This window comes from Sebastes fasciatus, chromosome 16, assembly GCF_043250625.1.
Source record: "Sebastes fasciatus isolate fSebFas1 chromosome 16, fSebFas1.pri, whole genome shotgun sequence".
Lineage (NCBI taxonomy): Eukaryota > Metazoa > Chordata > Actinopteri > Perciformes > Sebastidae > Sebastes > Sebastes fasciatus.
The window spans coordinates 15677890-15699659 of NC_133810.1; the positions used below are offsets into that span (position 1 = coordinate 15677890).

The following is a 21770-nucleotide window of genomic DNA, read 5'->3' on the forward strand; positions in this document are numbered from 1 at the left end:
CATGCTACAAAAATAGTCTTCCAAGTCAATCACATACACATAAACTTTTCTGATGTTGTTTTACTCATAAGAACAAAATTAAATCACAAAGAACATTATTGGGGTTATTTATCTAACTTCAATTTAAAGCTATTTTCCTTAATAACACTCAAAAGACAGAATGACAACAGAGAGGCACTTACCACTACAGAGCTTTACCCGGATGGTGTAGGTGACCAGTGCTCTTTTTCTTTTTATATTCTGAAGTTTGTCTCCCAACTATTGTCTGCTTCGTTGGCTGCCTCTAAGACTTCTTCTCCTTAGAAGCACTTCCTCTTTCTCTTCTTTTCTTCAACTCTACTACCGTGGCCTCCGCTTTCTTCTCTCCTCTCTTACTGCTTCATCTTTTACCCTACCATCAGGCGCCTCCTGCTTTTCTGGTCCATTTTAACTCAGTGTTTCAGCGGCAACTGCTTTCATCTTCTACCACTCTCCTCACAGCACTGTCCTCTCACCACTCCTCTCTCCTATCTCCTCCCCTCCACCCTCCTGCCTGGCTGCTCGTCAGCATGTATAGTATTACCCCTGGCTCCGGCCTTGTCTGCCATTAGACGCCCAGGAGAGCGAACCCTAGCCCAGATATCGATCCTCTGTATAGGGGGGGTGTAACAGGAGATGCTCCCACGTGTCCTTCACAGCCTTAAGAGCTGGTGGAGCTAATGGAGCTCTGATAGTTTGAGGCTTTCAGAAACACTCTCATCCTGCTCAGAAGTCTCCACTCTAATATGCACAGAGACACATAAAACACTCTTAGACGGATGGGTGCATTAGAAAGCTCTTAACATGTTTCTTCATCCTTATTCTGTGCAGTTTTGTGCCAGTGCACCTTAACACTAGTGATGGTAAATGATAAGACTGTATATCTCTTGAATAAAGCTTTTTTTTTTTTTTTATCTCTGTATTCTCTGACGCTTCTTACATGTTGATCGGCTCATTAACTGCGACAACCCGCTTAGCTCTATGACAATATATACTGTGAAGAAAAAGGTAACGCCTGCACACTACTCCATGCCATACCTTTTTCCTTACTTATGCTGTTCTACGTGATGTACGTATAATTAATCTTCTTCAACAATATATACTGTGAAACCATAGACAAAGGGATTGTACTAGGGCTGTCAATCGATTCAAATATTTAATTGTGATTAATCACATGATTGTCCATAGTTAATCGTGATTAATCACAAATTAATCACACATTTTTTTATCTGTTCAAAATGTACCTTAAAGGGAGATTTGTCAAGTATTTAACACTCTTTTCAACATGGGAGCGGGCAAATATGCTTACTTTATGCAAATGTATGTATATGTTTATTATTGGAAATCAATTAACAACACAAAACAATGACAAATATAGTTCAGAAACCCTCACAGGTACTGCATTTAGCATAAAAAATATGCTCAAATCATGACATGGCAAACTCAAGCCCAACAGCTGTCAGTGTGCTGACTTGACTATGACTTGCATAGTCAAACTGCATGTGATTATCATAAAGTGGGCATGTCTGCAAAGGGGAGACTCGTGGGTACCCATAGAACCCATTTTCATTCACATATCTTGAGGTCAGAGGTCAAGGGACCCCTTTGAAAAAAACTAATTTGCGTTAATGTATTATTGCGTTCACTTTGACAGCCCTACTTATCAGATAAGACAGATGTTTACAAACTGCATAATTTGCAGTTAAAAAAAGTAATAAATGACAATATATCACAATATATCTTTTCGCAATACTCAGCATATCGTTTAAAATCGCAATAATATCGTATCATGACTTAAGTATCGTAATAATATCGTATTATTTCTTAGTAATTTAATTCACATATATATTCACAAGATATATATATCAAATATAGCTATAAACAGGTTTTCTACAAAATTTCCAGAAAATATATATCAGTATAAAATAGAACTCCAACTAAATATTTTTATAATCAATTAATTGGTTTGAGTACATTTGTATTTATTTCCAGCTTCTTAAATGTGAATATTTTCTGGTTTCTTTACTCCTCTATGACAGTAAACTGAATATCTTTGAGTTGTGGAGAAAACAAGACATTTGAGGACGTCATCTTGGGCTTTGGGAAACACTGATCGACATTTTTTTTTACCATTTTTTAACATATTATAGACCAAACAACTAATTGATTAATCAAGAAAATAACCAACAGATTTATTGACTATGAAAATAATCGTTAGTTGCAGCCCTAGTATAAAACGCCATATGCAGTGATAGTTTTAATCCACATTAAACACCCCTAACACCCCCCCCCCCCACCCAAAACCCAATCCCAAATTAATTCTGATGTGTCCTCTACACTTAGGAGTGGCAAAACTCCATTCAGAAGAACGCTGGACTGGCCTTCATTGAGCTCATCAACGAAGGAAGGTAATCCATCACACAGACTGATTATCATCCCATACACTTCCCTGTGATTCACACATTAACAGCAACACTATTATCAGTGCTTAACAACTAATCGGTACGATAGAGCCCTAATGGGAACCATGCCAAGATAAGTGCACGGTGTCATGCGTGTTCAGTAGGAAGTCCAATCACTACAGTGCAATTAAGTGTACAGTTGAATTGTGCTGGTCTATTTTCAGTGCATGTAATCTTGTTTTTCTTACTCCGAACTGTATTACACAAAAAAAGATAACTGTACATTCCAAAAAACATACTGTTTATCCATACATACATGAGCTACAGCAACAGATAGACCAGTCTTATTGATATCATATAGAAACGGTTGCCATATTGAGGGAAACTACATTCCCTCCCATTGAGAATTCAATGTTTTTTTCTAAATGGAGGTGTTGCTAATGCCTGTAACATGTGTCGCTCTCTTTGCCCCTTCACCAGACTTCTGTGCCACGCCATGAAAGATCATATTGTGCGTGTTGCCAACGAAGCAGAGTTCATCCTGAACAGACAGAGGGCGGAGGATGTACACAAGCACGCTGAATTTGAGGTAAACACACAGAGCGCCACTTCTGTTTTGTAAGGATATGTGACATCACTAAAGCTGTGCACCCGATTCAACTGTCATCAGGCCATTAAATAGGCGTCATCGGTCGCTATTAGCGCCATAGATGTCCAGCCATCGCCCCCGACCTCCACCCATTATGGAGTTTCATGTTGTCTATGCTACAGCGCCTGGCTTACGCTTCTGCTCCTGTCATAAGTCCCGTTTCGACCACAGGAATTTTTCATTATCCAGGGAATATTTACCCCCCCAAAAATGTCCTATTTGGTTGGTAGTACTTTCTGAAAGTGATGGAACTTTTGTGATGGAGTTTGCAGGGATGACTGTCATTGATTGGTAAAACACACACACCACTGCTGCTTCAACTGTACCACTTCATTCATAAACAAGGAAGAACTCCAGTATCGATTTAAGACCATTTTAGGACGAGGAGAGAGCATTTCTCTTTGTTTGATAACATTAAAAGTAAAGTTAGGCTCTGCTGACTCATTTAAAAAAAGACAGCGACAATAATTTTCTCATTGTTTCATGGCATTAACGTTTTAAATCAGAAATAAATTACCACCCAACACTCAACAGGTGATTTACTGTGGTGAAGGACGCTCTTAGTTTCATTTACCTCCGCTGTATTTCATTCATTACATCCAACGTGCATCAGTAAATATATGCAGCAGTAAATATCGTCACAGTGAGACAAAACCGTTTTTTTCCAGTGTGTTTTCTAGATGAAACAGGTAGACGCGCTGAACTGCAGGCGGCAGAGTGTGTTTACTGCTGTGACCACCAGCTGCCCTCGTCCCATGTCATGTTGCTTTTTTATACATCAACGGACTAATTTGCCTAATCTTTGCAGCTCTTTAGACCGCAGTGGAAACACAAACAACAATGGACTGAAGGAACCTTTTCGTTGTTTGAAAAGTAGTTCCAGGGACTAAAAGTTCTAGGAACATTTGGTGGAAACCCAGCTATATTACTATGGTCGATAGAAATCACTGTCATCTTCTTTTATACCTCTTTTATACCTCTTTCCGTGATCAACCAATGAATGAATTGATGATAAAACCTACTAGTGGGTGTAGCAGGGCCCTACTGACCAACATCTATGACGCTTATAACAACTGATAACACCCATTTAATGACCTGATAACAGTCTAATCGGCTGAAAGCCTGCATGTAAAAAGTCAAGTGGCTAAATGTGCATAATGCTCAGTGTTACCAACAAATACCTGTTTTCATTTGTAAATCAGTACTTACAATTAGTACATTTAAACTGATTTTCTGTGCCCATGCATCAGTAAGTGTTTCAGGAGGACATACTGTACAGCAGCTCTCCTCATTGCCACAATCTCCTCATCTCTGACAGTAACACTCTTTGGTTTTCTTACTGTTTCTGTTCCCTGTTTAACTCTTTACCTCCCACTCTCCTCCAGTCTAACTGTGCCCAGTATGCCGCGGACCGGAGAGAGGAGGAGAAAATGTGCGACCACCTCATCAGCGCCGCCAAGCACAGAGATCACGTGACCGCTAACCAGCTGAAACAGAAGATCCTCAACATCCTGACCAATAAGCACGGAGCGTGGGGGACAATGTCACAGAGGTGAGCGGGAGACGCGAAGAACTGCGTGTCAAATTATACTCCGGGACATTTTTAGATCGCTCGTTCCACAGGATGTCACTTGACAGCAGACGTTACAGCGGTTGAGTGCACATGGAACGCTTCTTGCATATAATGAGACATCGGCATCAGTATGGGTAGTGACTATTAATCACACAGCACCGTCCATATCACTATAACACATTACCACTGTATATTATTGCTTTTATTTGTGTAAAAGTAGCATCATTTACACCATAATCTCATAAAGCCATCACATACTCAGAAAATCTATTGCTTTCCGACTGTGAATATGATCAGTGCTGAAATATAGAAATTGATAAAGATTACATGACATGATGTAAAGCAGGCTACATGAAACAATCAGTTCTTATTTAACATAATTTATTGTACATCAACTTCAGCACACACACACACGCAGCTGAGTCCTAACGTTGTAGCTGTCTGGTGGCTGTGTAAGACCGATCTCCTTATTTAGCACACGCACATACACTCATTCAATCAATCACAGCTTGTTATCCAGATATGCCTCCAGACTTGGTTGAGGACATGTGATTTAATTTGAGGACATGTGACATGCAGCATCTGAAGCCTGTCTCCCTCATGTCACTGTTGATTAAGTTAATTGTATGCCACAACGAGCATGCTGGTAATAAACACCTTTTGCACTCGGATGAGAAAATAATTAAAGTTAAATTGCATTTGAAGTGCTCTGGCCTATATTTTTTAAAGTTTGTTCACATTAGCATAATGCTTATGGAAAATTTCAATCACACTTACATCTCAATCACACTTACATGTCTTTTTTTTCTTTTAGTAATATACAGTAGGACAGTACATGCAAATCCCTACATACATATACACGCGCACACACATGTACAGACAAGGTATAACAACAAAAATAACGTAAAATATCCTGCTAAAATGAATAAATATAAATAAATAATCCCTAGCACATGTCCATATTCAATATAAACTGTCAATTATTTTCAATATGCCACATGTTCTATCAAGAGCATATTCATCATTCATTTTACATCCACTATTACAAAACACACTTTCATGTTTAAACCTTGCTTTTCATCTGTTTTCTTCATAAAACACCTCTAGTACATAAGTCAATTTGATGTTTTTCTCTAATCTTTAAAGCCAGTTATTGGTTTTTGCAGAGTTGGAAAGGTTTGTCAAACTCACCCAGAGGGCAGTTGTGTATTGTAATGACGAAATAACACTTTGTTACAGTACGTAAGTATTTTTTGGGAGTATCTGTACTTTACTTGAGATTTTATACTTCTGTCAACTTTCACTTTTACTCCACTACATTTCCTAAATATAATGTATACTTTTACTCCGATACATTTCCCCCAAGCATCTTTGTTACTCGTTACTATTGCAAGCAAGCAGGTTTGGCGAATCAGTGGTCCTAGCTTGCAAGTTAGATCATTCATATGATGGGCAAAAGCAAACAAAGTGACTTTATTGTCCTTGAAGGAAAAGTCCTAAAATGCACACCGGCTTGTTTTCTTTCCACCGCTGAAATTACTCATCTTTCTTCCTCCCCTTTTATGTCTTCAGCCAACTACATGACTTCTGGCGTCTAGACTACTGGGAGGACGACCTGAGAAGGAGAAGGAGATTCGTGCGAAATGCCTCCGGGTCCACTCATGCCGATGTGACACTCAAAGCTCTGGAGGACTACGGTCAGTAATGTGAACGAATGTACAACATGTTGTCAATATCTGCTTTTTGCACACACTCAACCCTCACATGCACACTTAAAAACACAAAACAGGTTCAGAAGAAGACGAGGAGGGGCTTAAGTCGAAGAAAACTTACCGCAGCCAATCAGTGGTCACCCAGAACCCAGAGGCAGAGTTAATGCTGGAGGGAGATGATGACGCCGTCAGCCTGCTGCAGGAAAAAGAGATTGACAACCTCGCTGGTAAGATGCACTCATATAAAGACACACGCACAGTCACTATTCTACAGTACAGCTGAACAGTAAACTGTCTATGACTCTTGTTTCTAGTACGTTTCCGTCCAAGACTTTTTATCTCCAAAGGCAAGTCATTCGAAAGTTCCTGCAGCTGCACTAACCATCCGGCTGATTTATCTGACTCAAGAAGACTAAATCATTATTCACTAAAAACTGATGCAAGACCGGATACCTAATTTAATCCAATTGTTCCTCTCTGACCTCTGACACACCTGATGGGCTGTTTAAATAATATGTAATGTAGAAGAAGCAAATAAATAATCAATCTTAAAGAGGATCTATTATGTTTTTTTGCTTTTCCCTTTCCTTTAGTGCGTTAAATAGTTTCTTGTGCAGGTAAAAGGTCTGCAAAGTTGAAAATTCCAAAGTCCAGGCCAAAGGGAGTTACTCTCCCCCACAGAAACACTGCTCCTGAACTGCCTGAAACGCCTTGATTGAAGTCCAGCCTTTTCTTCCATAACGTGGTGATGTCACCGAGTAATACATTGGCATAATACCTGCCTTGCGGCTGGTTTGGCACGCCCTCAAACAAAGCTAGTTAGAGTGGGCTTTTTGGGAGGCGGGGAAGCAGGAGCTCCAACAGAGCGTTTCAGACAAAGGGTGAAAAGAGGTGCAGCAGAACAGCTGGTGTGAGAAAAATAAAGTGTTTTTTGAACATAAAAACATGTAAACGCTCTAGTAGAAACCCAAAATACAAGTATTCACCTGAAAATGAGCATAGTAGGTCCTCTTTAAGATAACATGAAATTACTATGTTACAGTATGTGTGCCGTTTAATTATCTGTTGTGTGTTTGTGTGTGATAACTGTTGTGTATCATGAGCCTGCAAGTGCTATGAATGCCTAAAGTAGTAATACCCGAGTATTACATTTGTCTTCCCCAGGCCCTGTGGTTCTGAGTACTCCAGCTCAGTTGGTAGCCCCAGTTGTGGTGGCTCGAGGCACTCTGTCCATCACTACCACTGAGATCTACTTTGAGGTGGACGAAGAGGATCCTACATTCAAGACGACTGACGCTAAAGTACGGGCAAGCTGGCTTTTTTATTATAAAAAAAAAAAAAAAAAAAAATTGCATTTTGACTTACTTTGGGATTAGTTTGTCTATGTAGGTATTTCTTTATGTTAAAATATCTTTTTCAAAGGATGTCCAACCTCAACAGGTACTGGCCTACTCAGAGGGTCTGCACGGCAAATGGATGTTCAGTGAGATCCGAGCCGTGTTCTCCAGACGCTACTTGCTGCAGAATACAGGATTAGAGGTCTTCATGGCCAACAGAAGTGAGTTGATTTCTTATTATTTTACTTTTACCTTTTTTTTTTTTACTTTACTTTACTTACTATTACTATATCTTGTCTCTTGCTCTCTTCAGCGTCTGTGATGTTTAACTTCCCTGACCCGGCCACAGTCAAAAGGGTGGTCTACAGTCTCCCACGGGTCGGGGTAGGAACGAGTTACGGCCTGCCACAGGCCAGGTAGGTGCAGGCTATAATCAGCTGGTCCGCCTCTATTCTGTGTTAGAAAGGTGTGATAGAAAGAAACTTCAATTTGTGTGTGTGTTTGTGTCCCAGGCGGATTTCCTTGGCCACCCCTCGTCAGCTCTTCAAGTCGTCCAACATGACGCAGCGCTGGCAGAGGAGAGAGATCTCCAACTTTGAGTACCTCATGTTCCTCAACACTATTGCAGGTAAAGTTCAATCATATTTCATGAGCTGTCATTCTGCTAAGTCTGTTATTGTGGATCTTAACCTCTAAATAATGTATGGACCTTTAGTGGTCAAAAACACAATGCTGTCTAATGAAGCCTTCTTTGTTCTCACACCAAACAGATGAATTAGTTGAGAGAATACTTCCTGTTTCCTTCATTTTCTCTCTTTTTACTGTCTGATGTTGACATTTTCTAGCATATTTGCTGTGAAGACTTTGTGAATGTGACCTTATTTAAAAATAACTGCACAGCCAGAAGTTGCAGACTCACTTTGTTTGTATTTCTCTCCATGTGCACAAACAAAGAAGCTAATGTATAAAAAGACTTCATTGAAGAGACCAGATAAAGAACCTGGAAGATTTGAATAAGATAAACCTTTAATTACTGCAGCTAAACATTTAATATGTTATTGTTTTTATAAGACCTTTATGTACTAGAACTCTTCCACATATTTATAGATATTCTAAAATATCTATAAATGTCATAATATATATTGATATATTTACGTAATAGAAATACAGAATGAGTTTCAAATACACATCTAGATAAATGGCAGCCGGTGAAAATGTGTTTAAACGCACAAACATGCAGTATGCTGACATGCAGCAGTTTGTCAACAGCGTGCTTTTATACTTCTCTCTGTTGGAAATGTCTTTTATCACACTAACATAAAACCGTGGTCGACATTATTGTAAAATCATCAGCATCAGGAAGTTAGTCTCATTAATTTAACATTTGAGCCTTATTTATTAGGCGCAGACGTTTTGAAGCCAGAAAATTGGTAGCAACAGTTTACATATTATAGCATGTATTACTTTAATGTAACACACAGAACAACAATAAAGCATGCTGTCATATGGGACCATCTCTTGACACAAACCATAATGGAATAATCCCATTTTCCCCCTCTCTTATCCATCCTTTGTCCCTGCAGGGAGGACCTATAATGATTTGAACCAGTACCCCATCTTCCCCTGGGTCTTGACCAACTATGATTCAGAGGAGCTCGACCTCACTCTACCTGGCAACTTCAGAGACCTCTCCAAGGTTAGAGCACTCTGACAAACAACACTTAATGCACTTTTTCCAATGAATAGCATGTGTGCTACTAAGAAGATGCTATAAACCCCAAATTACAGGTCAAGCAGTACCACTCATATATCAAAAATCTCTCCTTGTTGCATCTTCACAAGGGCTGTCAATTGATTAAAATATTTAATCGTGATTAATCGCAAATTAAAAGCACATTTTTATCTTTTCAAAGTGTACCTTAAAGGGAGATTTGTCAAGTATTTAATACTCTTATCAACATGGGAGTGGACAAATATGCTTGCTTTATACAAATACATGTATATGTATATATATATTATTGGAAATCAATTAACAACACAAAACAATGACAAATATTGTCCAGAAAATTTTAATTTTGTAACATTATTCAACCTCCTTTGCGACAGGTGTGACATGGTTGGTAGCAATTGATTCCTTAACTTTTCTAGATTCATTTGATGCCAGTATCTTCACCTTAGCTTTAAAACTGAGCCCGCTACAACCTAAAAAACGTTAATATGTTATTATCCCGTTAACTTTGACAGCCCTAATTTTCAGCAATTAGAGTAAGAGCAAAACAAAGCCACATAACACTGTGGTTGTACAGTAATTCCCTGCTTCCCCTCATCCTGCAGAGGATCAGAACGAGCATGAGCTTGTTTTTATTGTCCAAGCATTGTCCGTTTTAAAAAAATAATGTATGACATGCCCTCTGAAACCAATGTATGGTTTTATTCCAGCCAATCGGTGCACTGAATCCCAAGCGAGCGGCGTTTTACGCAGAACGCTACGAGACGTGGGACGACGACGGCACGCCTCCTCACCACTATACAACCCTGTACTCCACTGCTCATTCAACACTGATGTGGATGCTCAGAATAGTAAGTACCTGCTGCACTTCACGCACTTGCAGACTTTAACCTTCAGCAGCCGCCTGAGCACACGGCAGGGACCCATGGCGGTTTTGTTTTAAATGAATTTGTCTGTTCGTGTGCCTGCAGGAGCCCTTCACCACGTTTTTCCTCAACGCTAACGATAACAAGTTCGACCATCCGGAGAGAGCCTTCTCTGGCATCGGCTGCTCGTGGAGGAACTGCCAGAGGGACACGGCTGATGTCAAGGTAACTATTGATGGGCTGAAGCAACCGGTTGAGTTTATTATAAGACAATAAAATCAGCCTTAAAGTATTGAGACAAACAACTGAAAACACAAAAACGCAAGAGACTGAAAATAGTGTGTTTTTCAGCGAAATAGGTAAAAACTGTTTGTGGTGTGTCAATAACCACTTGAAGACATTCACACATCGCCTAAAGCCCTGGATCTCAAACTGAGGGTCAGAATTTCACATGAGGCCAATACGTACAGCATACAATCATAAGAAAATAACATTTGTTGGTTTCTGTTCACTTCGGTTTATATGTAGTTTGAAAGACCCAAAGACTGGGTCGGGACCCACAGATCGGTCGCAGGAGATTTTATGAGGGTCGCTAAATAAATTTGCATTTGTCTTTTATTAAACATTTATATCTGCACCTGTGAGCCACATGTGGGAGCCTGAATGTTCGTATTGTTCTGATAATGTAGCCTACTTATAATATTGAATCTATGAAAGTGGATGCCTAGAAAAAAGTTTGGGAAACATAACTCTAAAGTACTTAATTAATAGCTGAAAGTATTGTAAGTAAATTAATTAATTAAAGTAAATTATTAAAATATTGGTGGAAACAGCTTGTGTGAGTGTTTGTGTGTCAGCTTTGATCTTTCATATCGTCACAGATTTTTCTAAAATCAATAATACTTTTAGGGAAATAATAATTTTGTGTTTCTGTCGTGTCCATCAGGAGCTGATCCCAGAGTTCTACTACTTGCCTGAGATGTTCGTTAACAGTAACGAGTACGAGCTCGGGTTGCGTGATGATGGCGTTTCTGTGTGTGACGTGGAGCTTCCCGCCTGGGCCAAGAAACCTGAAGACTTTGTCCGCATTAACCGGATGGTGAGAGACAAAGTCTTTTCTAAAATATAAAAAGCTAAAAGTTTGTTGTCTCTGTCTTTAAATCCACTCTAATGACACTGAACATATTCTTGACTCTGTCTTCCTTCCTCTCTTTTTGCACCTGTTGCTTGGACCAGGCGTTGGAGAGCGAGTTTGTGTCGTGCCAGCTTCACCAGTGGATCGATCTAATATTTGGCTACAAGCAGCGAGGGCCAGAAGCAGTCCGAGGTCTCAACGTGTTCAACTTCCTGTCCTACGAGGGAGCAATCAACCTAGACAATGCAGACGCTTCGCAACGGGAGGTCGGTTTCTATGACAACACATCACTCTCGTTTGATTCGCAAATTGATTATTGCAGTGCAGAAATCTCCCCCTCATGAGTTTCTCATGCTGCGATAGACAGCGCTGTCTAGGAGGTGGTAGCATCAGATCGGTAATGTTTAAAGCTCTGAGATATATAATCACTAGATGATTACTCATAATGGCTGAGAAAGTAGTTCTTCCTAGGGATGAATTGAAAGTACATACAGTACTTTATAGCCTAATCAGAGGCAGAGTAGGGCAGGTTATGACTTCGCCATCTTGGCAATTTGGCATACAGTACCTGCATGTGTTCAGGAAAAATACATAAAAGATATTGCATATTTAGGGAAAGTAAAGTAAAGAAAATAGATGGGGCTTTCCTAAACTTGTTTTTATGTTTCACAAAAGCATGTAACCTTCCTCTTCCTCTCCTTCTCTGTCTCCCCGTCTGTAGGTGGTTGAGTCCCAGATTCAGGCATGTGGTCAGATCCCCTCCCAGCTGCTGATCGAGCCTCATCCACCTCGCTCCTCCGCCATGCACCTGGTGAGAATACCTCGACATCCTTAGCAGTTTCATAACAGTATTCTCCGTATATGGCAACAGAAAGACTCCCTCGAAAAACAACAAGTCCTCAGCTGCAGATCTAGACAGAACATAAACATACTTATTTTTTGCATGTTCTTTAACTTATTTTTAGGGCTGTCAATCAATTCAAATATTGTCCATAGTTAATAGTTATCTTGAGGTCAGAGGTCAAGGGACCCCTTTGAAAATGGCCATGCCAGTTTTTCCTCGCCAAAATTTAGCACAAGTTTGGAGCGTTATTTAGCCTCCTTCAGGACAAGCTAGTATGACATGATTGGTACCAATGGATTCCTTAGGTTTTTTCTAGTTTCATATGATACCAGTATCTCCATGCATCACATGTTATGTTAATGTGTTAAAGAAATTAGTGACGTTAAAACAAACTTGCCTTAACGCATTATTAGTGCGTTAACTTTCACTTTGGAAACAGGAAGAGAGTTTTTCCCAATGTTCCTCTGTTTTTTTTATAGACAGGCTATTTTTCATTTTGGTAACACATATTATCCCTATATACCAATTATGAGATTTTATTACATACAAGTGTATGTAATGATGTTTTTTCAAAGCAAGTTCTGCCCTGGTTTTAGCCTCTCTGTCCTCCATGCTACCCTCAGCAGAACGAGGCCTCAGTGTCTCCACATCAGAGCCATCCATGTCAACCCAAACCTGTCAGTCCTGAACCCCGACCAACCAGCGCCTCCACCTCCTCTCCTAGGCCTAGAGCCACCCTCAGTGTGTGTACCTGCTCTGACCCTGTACTCCCACTAATATACCTTTTCCCTTCCCTCCCTCTGTCCCATCTGTTCTGTCTCTCCCTCTACCTCCGTCTCCATTTCCCTCCTCCTCCTCCTCCCCCTCCTCTCTCCCCCCCGACCTTCCCTCCCCGCTCTGCCCTCCTTTTCTTCCTCTCTGTCCCCTCTCTCTTTTCTCTGTCTGTCTCACCAGTGTTTCCTTCCCCAGAGCCCACTGATGTTTAAGGATCAGATGCAGCAGGACGTCATCATGGTGCTCAAGTTCCCTTCCAACTCCCCCGTCACTCACGTCGCTGCCAACACGCTCCCCCACCTCAGTATACCAGCAGCCGTCACCGTCACGTGTAGCCGGCTGTTTGCCGTCAACCGCTGGCACAACACAGTCGGTGAGTGGGCTACAACTAACGATTATTTTCATTGTCAATTAATCTGTTGATTATTTTCTTGATTAATTTATTAGTTGTTTGGTTTATAAAATGTCAGAAAATGTTGTCCACAACTCAAAAGATATTCAGTTTACTGTCATAGAGGAGTAAAGAAACCAGAAAATATTCACATTTAAGAAGCTGGAATCAAAGAATTTAGACTTTTTTTTTTTAATTACTCTATTTACTCTATTTGCTCTATAATATTAATCGCAGCTACAACACAAATTACAATTACAACACAGAAATGAAATCCAAAGATCCTCATTTATACATATTTTTTGTTATTTTAGCTATTTTTAGCAACTTTCTGAAACTACATTATTGCAATCCCTTGATAATACAGTAATATACAAAGTTCATAATTGGGCTGAACTGATTAGTCAATTAATCGAGAAGTTAAGCAACGGAAAATTGATCAGCAACATTTTGATATTTGATATAAATTAGTTCATTTATCAAGGAAACACAATAATAAGTAAGTAAGTAATTTTCACAATTTTCTGACTTTTAATTTTTTAATATTTTCTTTTTATTTGAGTAGAAAGTCAACAGGTACAAAGCATCTTACATAGTACACTTTTGTTCTTGAAGCCAAACAAATGGCACTACAAATCAGACAATACAAATCAAACAGACAAACACAGCAGATAACCAGGGTGGTTACAATACAACTGATGCTCTTTTACCTGAAATCAGTTCTATATAGGTTAATGAACTCAATCCATCCTTTATCAAATATGTCTGTCTTGAATCTCAAAGTAAATGTTAATTTTTCCTTTACAAAAATGTCATGCATCACATTAAACCAGTCTGATAATATGGGTGGTCCTTGACTTAACCATTATTTTAAACACGTACGTTTTTAGAAACGCCAAGAAGTTGTCGTGGCATCATACCCAGATACAAGACATTTTCTGATATTTAAATCCTAAAAAGGATTAATCAGAACTATTCATATTAATCACATCATGAAAATAATATCTGTAGCCATGTAATTAAGACTTATTTAAGCCTGTAGTGAGATCATTTCAGTAGTAGTTATTGAGTCGATTTGTATTATATTAGTGTTTACTCTTATTTTCCTAAATGTTGACATGGAAATATTAGTTCATTAAATCCTCTATTAACCTTTAATGACCTCATTAGCACAGCGGGGTAGGTTTAATGAATCGTGGTAATGTAATTACGGAGGGTCATACGGCAGCTCGAGTGGATTTTTTTGTTATTGAGGCTCTTACTTTTTAACATAATCCTGCATCAGAGCTTTCATCAGAGAGCACTCGAGCGGGGGATTATATGAGAGGTTGCAGTTTAGCATTTATCCTTCACTGTTTTATGAAGTGTGTGTGCATGTGTGTGTGTGTGTGTGTGTGACTGTGTGTAATGTTTGACCCTTCTATCCTTCAGGCCTCCGTGGAGCTCCAGGATACTCCCTAGAGCAGGCTCATCATCTACCCATTGAGATGGACCCTCTCATAGGTCAGTGCACAAAAACCTCCACAGCAGATTTAATTGGTTTTACGTAACGATAATATTAAGGACACAAGTAGCGGGACTGAAGTCAATACATCACATGATACACTGGGGGATTTATGTACATATATTGCTGAGACACCGGCTGCAAAACTAACCCGAGCGATGAAAGATCAGGAAAGGTCGGAGTTCAGTAGAAAGCTTGTGAACCGTATTGCATTCGTATGGCCTCATTAACATCTTTGTTTCTCCCGTGTAGCAAACAACTCAGGCGTGAACAAGCGTCAGATCACTGACCTCGTGGACCAGAGCATCCAGATCAACACACACTGTTTTGTGGTCACCGCCGACAACCGCTACATCCTGGTCTGCGGCTTCTGGGACAAGAGCTTCCGTGTTTACTCCACTGAAACGGGTAGGTTTTGTATCATTTATGAGAAATTGAATACAGTTGAGAAATTTACTCTAGCTGGCATTATTAACGCTGCAATTTGTGATTCTGTCAGAGGTCCTAGTTTGAATGTGGATCATGTAGACTCATGCATTTGCAATTTTATTTAGATTTGTGTTTAGATTTATTGATCTAGGGGAGATTTATAACACTGTTTTTTACATATGCACTTGGGCATACAGTACATTTCTGTATTTATCGGTCCAGAGATTTAGTGCTTTAGATTCATTAACCTGCTTGTTTAACCCGTGTGCTTTTGGCTGGACCGCAGAAGGCCAGCCCTACAAACGCAAAAGTCTGTCGCTGAGTGAGTGATGAAGTTACACGATTGGTCGGCCGAGTGTTGGAGGGTCCTCATTGGCCGTTATGCAAATGAGCCCGTCCAGTATGATGCGTCCGGCACACGAAAATGGACCAAGCTGTCAAACTAGGCGATCTACATCTAAAATGAAACGAGATTCAGCAGTGGCATCGCCTATTTCTCGCTAAAATCGTTTTCAGAAGTAGATTTTGGTGGATTGTTTAGACGGAATAACAGAAAGTTTACGAGCAAGCCGCCGTGTTGTTTCCTGTTTGAAACGGCGAGCAGAAAACCAGGGACCAATCAGGTGCATTCCACGTCATCGCTTGAACGTCCAGTTGAGTGTAGCAGCGCGTCCCCTAGTGTCCTCGCCGGATCTGGTGGACATGTACCGCTGGATTTAACATTATAGACATGACCACTGACTATTTGTGTAACAATTCAGCCACAAATTCACAGACTGACCAAACACGGTCCAACCATATACTCGGTTTTTGACCGAGTCTTGTTATCCTGGAAGTTAAGCAACCACAGCCTTTTAAAAATATGAGTAGAGGGCACACACTGACTTAGCCGTCTTCCTCCCTCCTCTCCACAGGAAAGCTGACCCAGATTGTTTTTGGCCACTGGGATGTAGTGACATGTCTGGCCAGGTCAGAGTCCTATATCGGCGGAGACTGCTACATTGTATCAGGCTCCAGAGATGCCACTCTTCTTCTGTGGTACTGGAGTGGACGGCACCACATTATTGGGGACAACCCTAACAACAGTGAGTGGTGACAACATGTGTGAATGTTTGCCTTTGTCTGTCTCAGTTTGTACATGAGTATGTTCCTTGTTCAGAAAACACTACAGCTCCCTTATGGCGTCTCTAACTCTGTTTTGTCTTCCAGGTGACTACCCTGCTCCCAGGGCGGTACTGACAGGACATGACCACGAGGTGGTGTGTGTGTCTGTCTGTGCAGAGCTGGGGCTGGTCATCAGTGGAGCTAAAGGTTTGTGTGTCTTCATATGTCTGTCTGTGCCTAAGAGAGATTTCTATTTTCCATTTTATGTTTGTTTTTTGAATTTCTTTTAGAGCAGTGAAACCATTGCATAGTAAACTATAAATAACAACACCTCCAAATTTCCCCTTCCTGTTAGTGATAAGAAGTACAAGTACATTCTGAAAACATTCACAATTAATGAACAATCCATTTACAAAACAGTTGATGAGATGTCTCGCTGGCCTCTTATCTTCTCAGTTTTATATTATATTCCCTGAGCACTGAAAGGTGCTGTGAACACACCAAGAACACTGGCTTCCCATTTACCTCTGTGCAATAATAGGATCAGGTCCATTTTATTGGCAAACCCGACACTCTGTGTCCACTTTTCTCCTTTTTGACAAAGATATTTTCCACCGGCGGCTCCTGCATGAACAGTAGCTTGACAGTGTTGTATCACATAGCCTGTACGTAAGCACGTGGGATCTGTAAAAGTGCATCCAGCATTGGGCTTGCTACACTTATTAGGACAGGATACCCCCAAATAGGAATAGCAGTACATTTTATTGTAAAATTGGAATTAACGATGTCATCCAGTGGACCTGATTGGACCCTTTGGTGGGCCGGTTCTGGCCCCCGGGCCGTATGTTTGAAACCCCTGCTTTAGAGGTTGGGTTGATATTTCCAACTTCACCATCACCAAAGATGCCAAATAAAAAAAATAGCTTCTTCACTATCTTGCTTTTTCTGCTTCTCAGAGGGCCCGTGCCTGGTCCACACCATCACAGGGGATCTGCTCAGGGCCCTGGAGGGGCCAGAGCTGTGTCAGCGGCCCCGCCTCATCTCAGTGTCCAGCGAGGGCCACTGCATCATCTACTATGAGAGAGGCCGCTTCTGCAACTTCAGCATAAATGGGAAACTGCTGGCACAAATGGAGGTCAACGATTCCACACGGGTAAGGCTGTTGGAGTTAATGCTGTTTATGTAAACATGCTGTAATATTCTTTTTTGGTGTATGAATACTGTCCTTATTTACTCGTAAACAATGCAATATACTGTTGTGTACACACTGGAGCCTCTGTTGAGCTTTCTTTCTTTCTTTTTTTCTTCTCTCTCCAGGCGATCCTGTTGAGCAGCGACGGACAGAACTTGGTGACAGGAGGTGATAACGGAGTTGTGGAAGTTTGGCAGGCATGCGACTTCAAACAGCTTTACATCTATCCAGGCTGCGACGCAGGCATCCGCGCCATGGACCTCTCACATGACCAGAGGTATTTAAACCAACAGGGTGCCACTCTGACAGACAGACAGAAGAAGATGCAAACAGTGTGACCTTTTTTTTTTACTTAAAGGACCAGTGTGTAACATTTCAGGGATCTATTAGCAGAAATGGAATATAATATTCATAATTATGTTTTCATTAGTGTATAATCACCTGAAACTAAGAATCGTTGTGTTTCCGTTAGCTTAAGGTTCTGACACACCAAGCCAACGGTCGGCCTATTTTTTTTGGTGTGTCACACACCATCGCTCTAGTCTGCCCTTGTTGGAGTTTTTTCGTCCGATTTAGCATGTTGAATCAGTGACGGCGCCCGTCGGTGAGAGAAATCACTCTGATTGGCGGTTCAGCTTAAACGAATCAGTAAGATCACTGCACGCAAAGAGAAACGGACGTGAGGAAAGCAAGCCAACGAGTAAAGTCAGGAAGAAAAACACAGGAGGCTCTTCTCATTTTTCATCTTCATCTCATCTGATCATTCCAATACACGGATATTTTCACAACCACATGGCCATCTGGAATGAAGCTGAGTGGTGAGTGAGAGTGTTGTGATAATGATCGGCAGACACTGCTTTGTTTCATGTACATATCATAACAACGGCTTGTATATCCGCAGTCCTCGGTCTTCCGTTTCCATTTTTGAATGACGAATACAGACTACCGCGACCTGCTGGTGTGGAGAGTTATTTCATCTCACGCAGGCGCAGAACGTACGTGCTAACTGGCCGTCGGCTGTACTCTTTGCGGTGTGTTCGGGTGCAACCTGTCGGCCAAAACAAAGGCAACATGAGGCGACGCAACAGGCGGCCTTCGTCGCTGCTGGTTCTCTGATGTTGGGTTGATGTGTCCCCAGCTTTAGAATGAGCCCTTCATATCTACATAAGGAGCGGATCCTCTTCATGGAGTCCGCCATGTTGCTCCGCCATGTTTCAACAGTAGCCCAGAACAGACAAACTAAACACTGACTCTAGAGAGAGCTTTTCAAGTTTTTACGTTACCTGAAATCCACCGTAGTTCTCCGACACGCTTGTGAAATTACTGTAACGTGAGCCGCAGAGTGCAAAACCGTGGTACCGCCAGCCGCCGTCTGACTTCCATTGCTCCTAAAGTAGTGTTATTATGGTAAAGATGGCCTCTGAGCGGGGAGGACAGCGTTACCACGGTTTTGCACACGGCGGCTCATGTTACCACAGTCTTTGGAAGGGACGAGTGAAAGGAGGCGTACTCAGTTGTTTGCAATCTGCAACCACACCACCTGATGCTGCCAAATCCTACACACTGTACCTTTAAGAACTACTGTTGTTGGGGAAACTGGGTCACCTCAAAAGGGGGCAGCAGAGAATACTGAATGATCAGTCATAGGGCAGTTATTTTACACAAACCTAAGGGAAATGTACTACAATCGATGCACTGCAACCCTAAAACCCTGGTTTACGGATGTGACGTTCTGTGTGCTCTGCCCTCAGGACTCTGATCACTGGCATGGCGTCCGGCAGCATCGTGGCGTTCAACATAGACTTCAACCGCTGGCACTACGAACACCAGAACAGGTACTGAGGTGGACAGCGTGAGGAAGAGGAGGATGGAGAGAGGAGAGGAGAACAAGAGGGGAGAGGAGGTGGTGCATTCTGCTGTGTATCTGCGACGCGGGGGAAACTAAAGGTACCGAGAGGAAGGAAAAACAAGAACCGGACCTTAGGCTCTAATCCCTTGTGAAGCTTACTTGATTTGAGGATGCGACAGCGCTGGTGGAAATAACTTCCTCTGTGCATACGTACACGCACGTGTGTAACCACAGACACATAAAACCCCGGAGATACACACCAAAACCTGCTAATAAAATAGACTGCAGACTGGGGGAAAGAGAGCAAGTCAAGCAGACCTTGTAGAGGTCGATCATACCCGTACCACTCACAGGACTGGTGCAGTTCCTGGTACGCTTAATGCTTCACAGACAAAGAACCTAAGTTTTGTTTTTCCCTTTATATTTTTCTTCTTTATCAATTTTACTTTTCGTATAAGGGGAGTTCATTTTGGGAATTATTGGGTGGACTATAAATTAAGACTCCTTCAATGTGTCTAAACTGATTAGAAATGGTCAGAAATGAACCAGCCCCACCCACTGTTCAAAAACCGGTGCTATTGGCTTGATCTTAAAAATTCACCCTCGAAAAATTGCCTGGGGTTATGATTTTATCTTATTTGATTTTATCTGGTTTTATTTTATTTTATTATTTTTTTCTTCTTTTACCCGCAGCAGGGTTAAATCGGATTCTTATGTAAATAAGACTCTGCTTCCTTCAGAGTCAACACGTGTTCTTTCACTACACAAACTGCGCTTATCACCTTTAATTTATTAATGACTTGCTGTATGTAAAATATTGTGTAATAATTATTATAATGTTGACAAGACTGATGATAAAAACGGCAGTGTCAAGGATGGTGATTGTTTTGCCGGAGATGGTAATGATAAAGAGGTCTTGCCAGCGCCACCGAGGACGACAACCACAAGACTGACATGATTTCCTTTGTATATTTGGTGATTGTTTTGTCAAATATGTACATATAGTCTTGGTTCAGGCTTGGTGGGAGACTCAATCAGCTGAATAAGACTGAAAAGCGCAAAGGAAAACCTTCACTTACCCACATTTGTTGATTATTTAAAAGAAGAGAATCAAATCAATGTAAAAGTTTGTTTTGTATTTGCACTTTGCACCAATCACATATCATTATTTATTAGCTTGGTTCTTTCTGGTCGGCTGCCATTTCGTTTAGGTCCATTTCCCCTTCGGGATTATTTGTGCATTGATGTTTGTATTTAAAGCGTTGAGCTCATGTGTGATTATTAGGTTTTACAACCTCACAGTTGTAAGCAATATCATGATTCTGTAGCTGATAGAGGTGGGGGGAGGAAGGAAAGGAGGAGAGGGGGGGATGAAATGCGAGACGTACTGTATGTGTGAAGCCATCTTGATCAAATGCGCACATGCACATACTCTATCGACAGGTTCAACTTACGTATCCAAAAAAAAAGGTTAAATATTTTTGGATCTATGAAACCCTAAAAACTATTGTATTCATGTTTTATTGCAAAGATGTAAAATATGACATGTGTGAGTTGAAAAAAAAAAATCATGATAAGAAAAATAAAATATGCAAAGAATTTGATGACTTGACTTTTCATCGGTCACTTCTAGACAAGAGCGCTGCACAAAAGTGAGACATCGAGGACGTCTTATTGTAGCGTTCACGAGACTTCTTAAAATGATTTCAAATGTTTCTCTCTAACATTCTTGACTGCGTTGTTGAACTACCTGCTTTGCTGTGTTTTTCATTTCAGATTACTGTCAGTCATATAGAGGGGTGCAGGGATGACGTATTTTTGTAGGGCCAACCAAGAAGATAATCTCCACAAATGAACACTACTTTTATGATTTTTGAAGTGTAAATGAGACGAGTCGGCGTGATGACGTTTAGTAGTCTCATTTAGCCACTTGTTAGCAACCGCCTTTTTTAAAGACACATAAAGGCTTCAAAATTCACAAGTGGGGTATTTATTGATGTATTCTATGTGGTTGAACAAAACGTTAAAATCTCTTAAGCTCGCGTTACCACAAAGACCTTATTTCAGGCATCTAACTAAAAACCCATTAAAAAAAAAGAACCGGAAGTGCTTAAATGCTACAGTAACTCATTTTCGGGTTTTAAGACTCATTCCTGTAGCGCTCTCTTCTGCAGCACTTCCAAAGAAAACAGAATTAACAAAGTGTCCCGTTTTGATTTCCAGCACTAGCTGCGTGCTTTTTTTAAAACAGCGGAAGTTCCC

General features: G+C 40.8%; 1 protein-coding gene across 18 annotated transcripts in view; it reads left to right on the forward strand.

Moving 5' to 3' along the window:
- nbeaa (neurobeachin a) overlaps nucleotides 1-21112 on the forward strand; it is a 110790-nt gene extending 89678 nt beyond the window's left edge. For 5 of the 18 annotated variants that reach the window (XM_074611592.1, XM_074611594.1, XM_074611593.1 and 2 more), the window contains 24 exons: nucleotides 2362-2426; nucleotides 2901-3009; nucleotides 4455-4621; nucleotides 6215-6339; nucleotides 6432-6581; nucleotides 6669-6701; nucleotides 7519-7655; nucleotides 7777-7912; nucleotides 8005-8107; nucleotides 8204-8319; nucleotides 9275-9387; nucleotides 10131-10271; nucleotides 10392-10511; nucleotides 11233-11385; nucleotides 11523-11687; nucleotides 12143-12232; nucleotides 13220-13412; nucleotides 14862-14933; nucleotides 15187-15342; nucleotides 16278-16448; nucleotides 16573-16674; nucleotides 17424-17620; nucleotides 17785-17936; nucleotides 19411-21112. In XM_074611592.1, coding sequence (XP_074467693.1) covers nucleotides 2362-2426; nucleotides 2901-3009; nucleotides 4455-4621; nucleotides 6215-6339; nucleotides 6432-6581; nucleotides 6669-6701; nucleotides 7519-7655; nucleotides 7777-7912; nucleotides 8005-8107; nucleotides 8204-8319; nucleotides 9275-9387; nucleotides 10131-10271; nucleotides 10392-10511; nucleotides 11233-11385; nucleotides 11523-11687; nucleotides 12143-12232; nucleotides 13220-13412; nucleotides 14862-14933; nucleotides 15187-15342; nucleotides 16278-16448; nucleotides 16573-16674; nucleotides 17424-17620; nucleotides 17785-17936; nucleotides 19411-19501 — 3057 coding nt within the window. In that variant the 3' untranslated portion in view covers nucleotides 19502-21112. The remainder of the gene's footprint in view (nucleotides 1-2361; nucleotides 2427-2900; nucleotides 3010-4454; nucleotides 4622-6214; nucleotides 6340-6431; nucleotides 6582-6668; nucleotides 6702-7518; nucleotides 7656-7776; nucleotides 7913-8004; nucleotides 8108-8203; nucleotides 8320-9274; nucleotides 9388-10130; nucleotides 10272-10391; nucleotides 10512-11232; nucleotides 11386-11522; nucleotides 11688-12142; nucleotides 12233-13219; nucleotides 13413-14861; nucleotides 14934-15186; nucleotides 15343-16277; nucleotides 16449-16572; nucleotides 16675-17423; nucleotides 17621-17784; nucleotides 17937-19410) is intronic. The other 13 variants (XM_074611602.1, XM_074611603.1, XM_074611610.1 and 10 more) reach the window with 5 other exon arrangements.
- The last annotated feature ends 658 nt before the right edge of the window (nucleotides 21113-21770 follow it).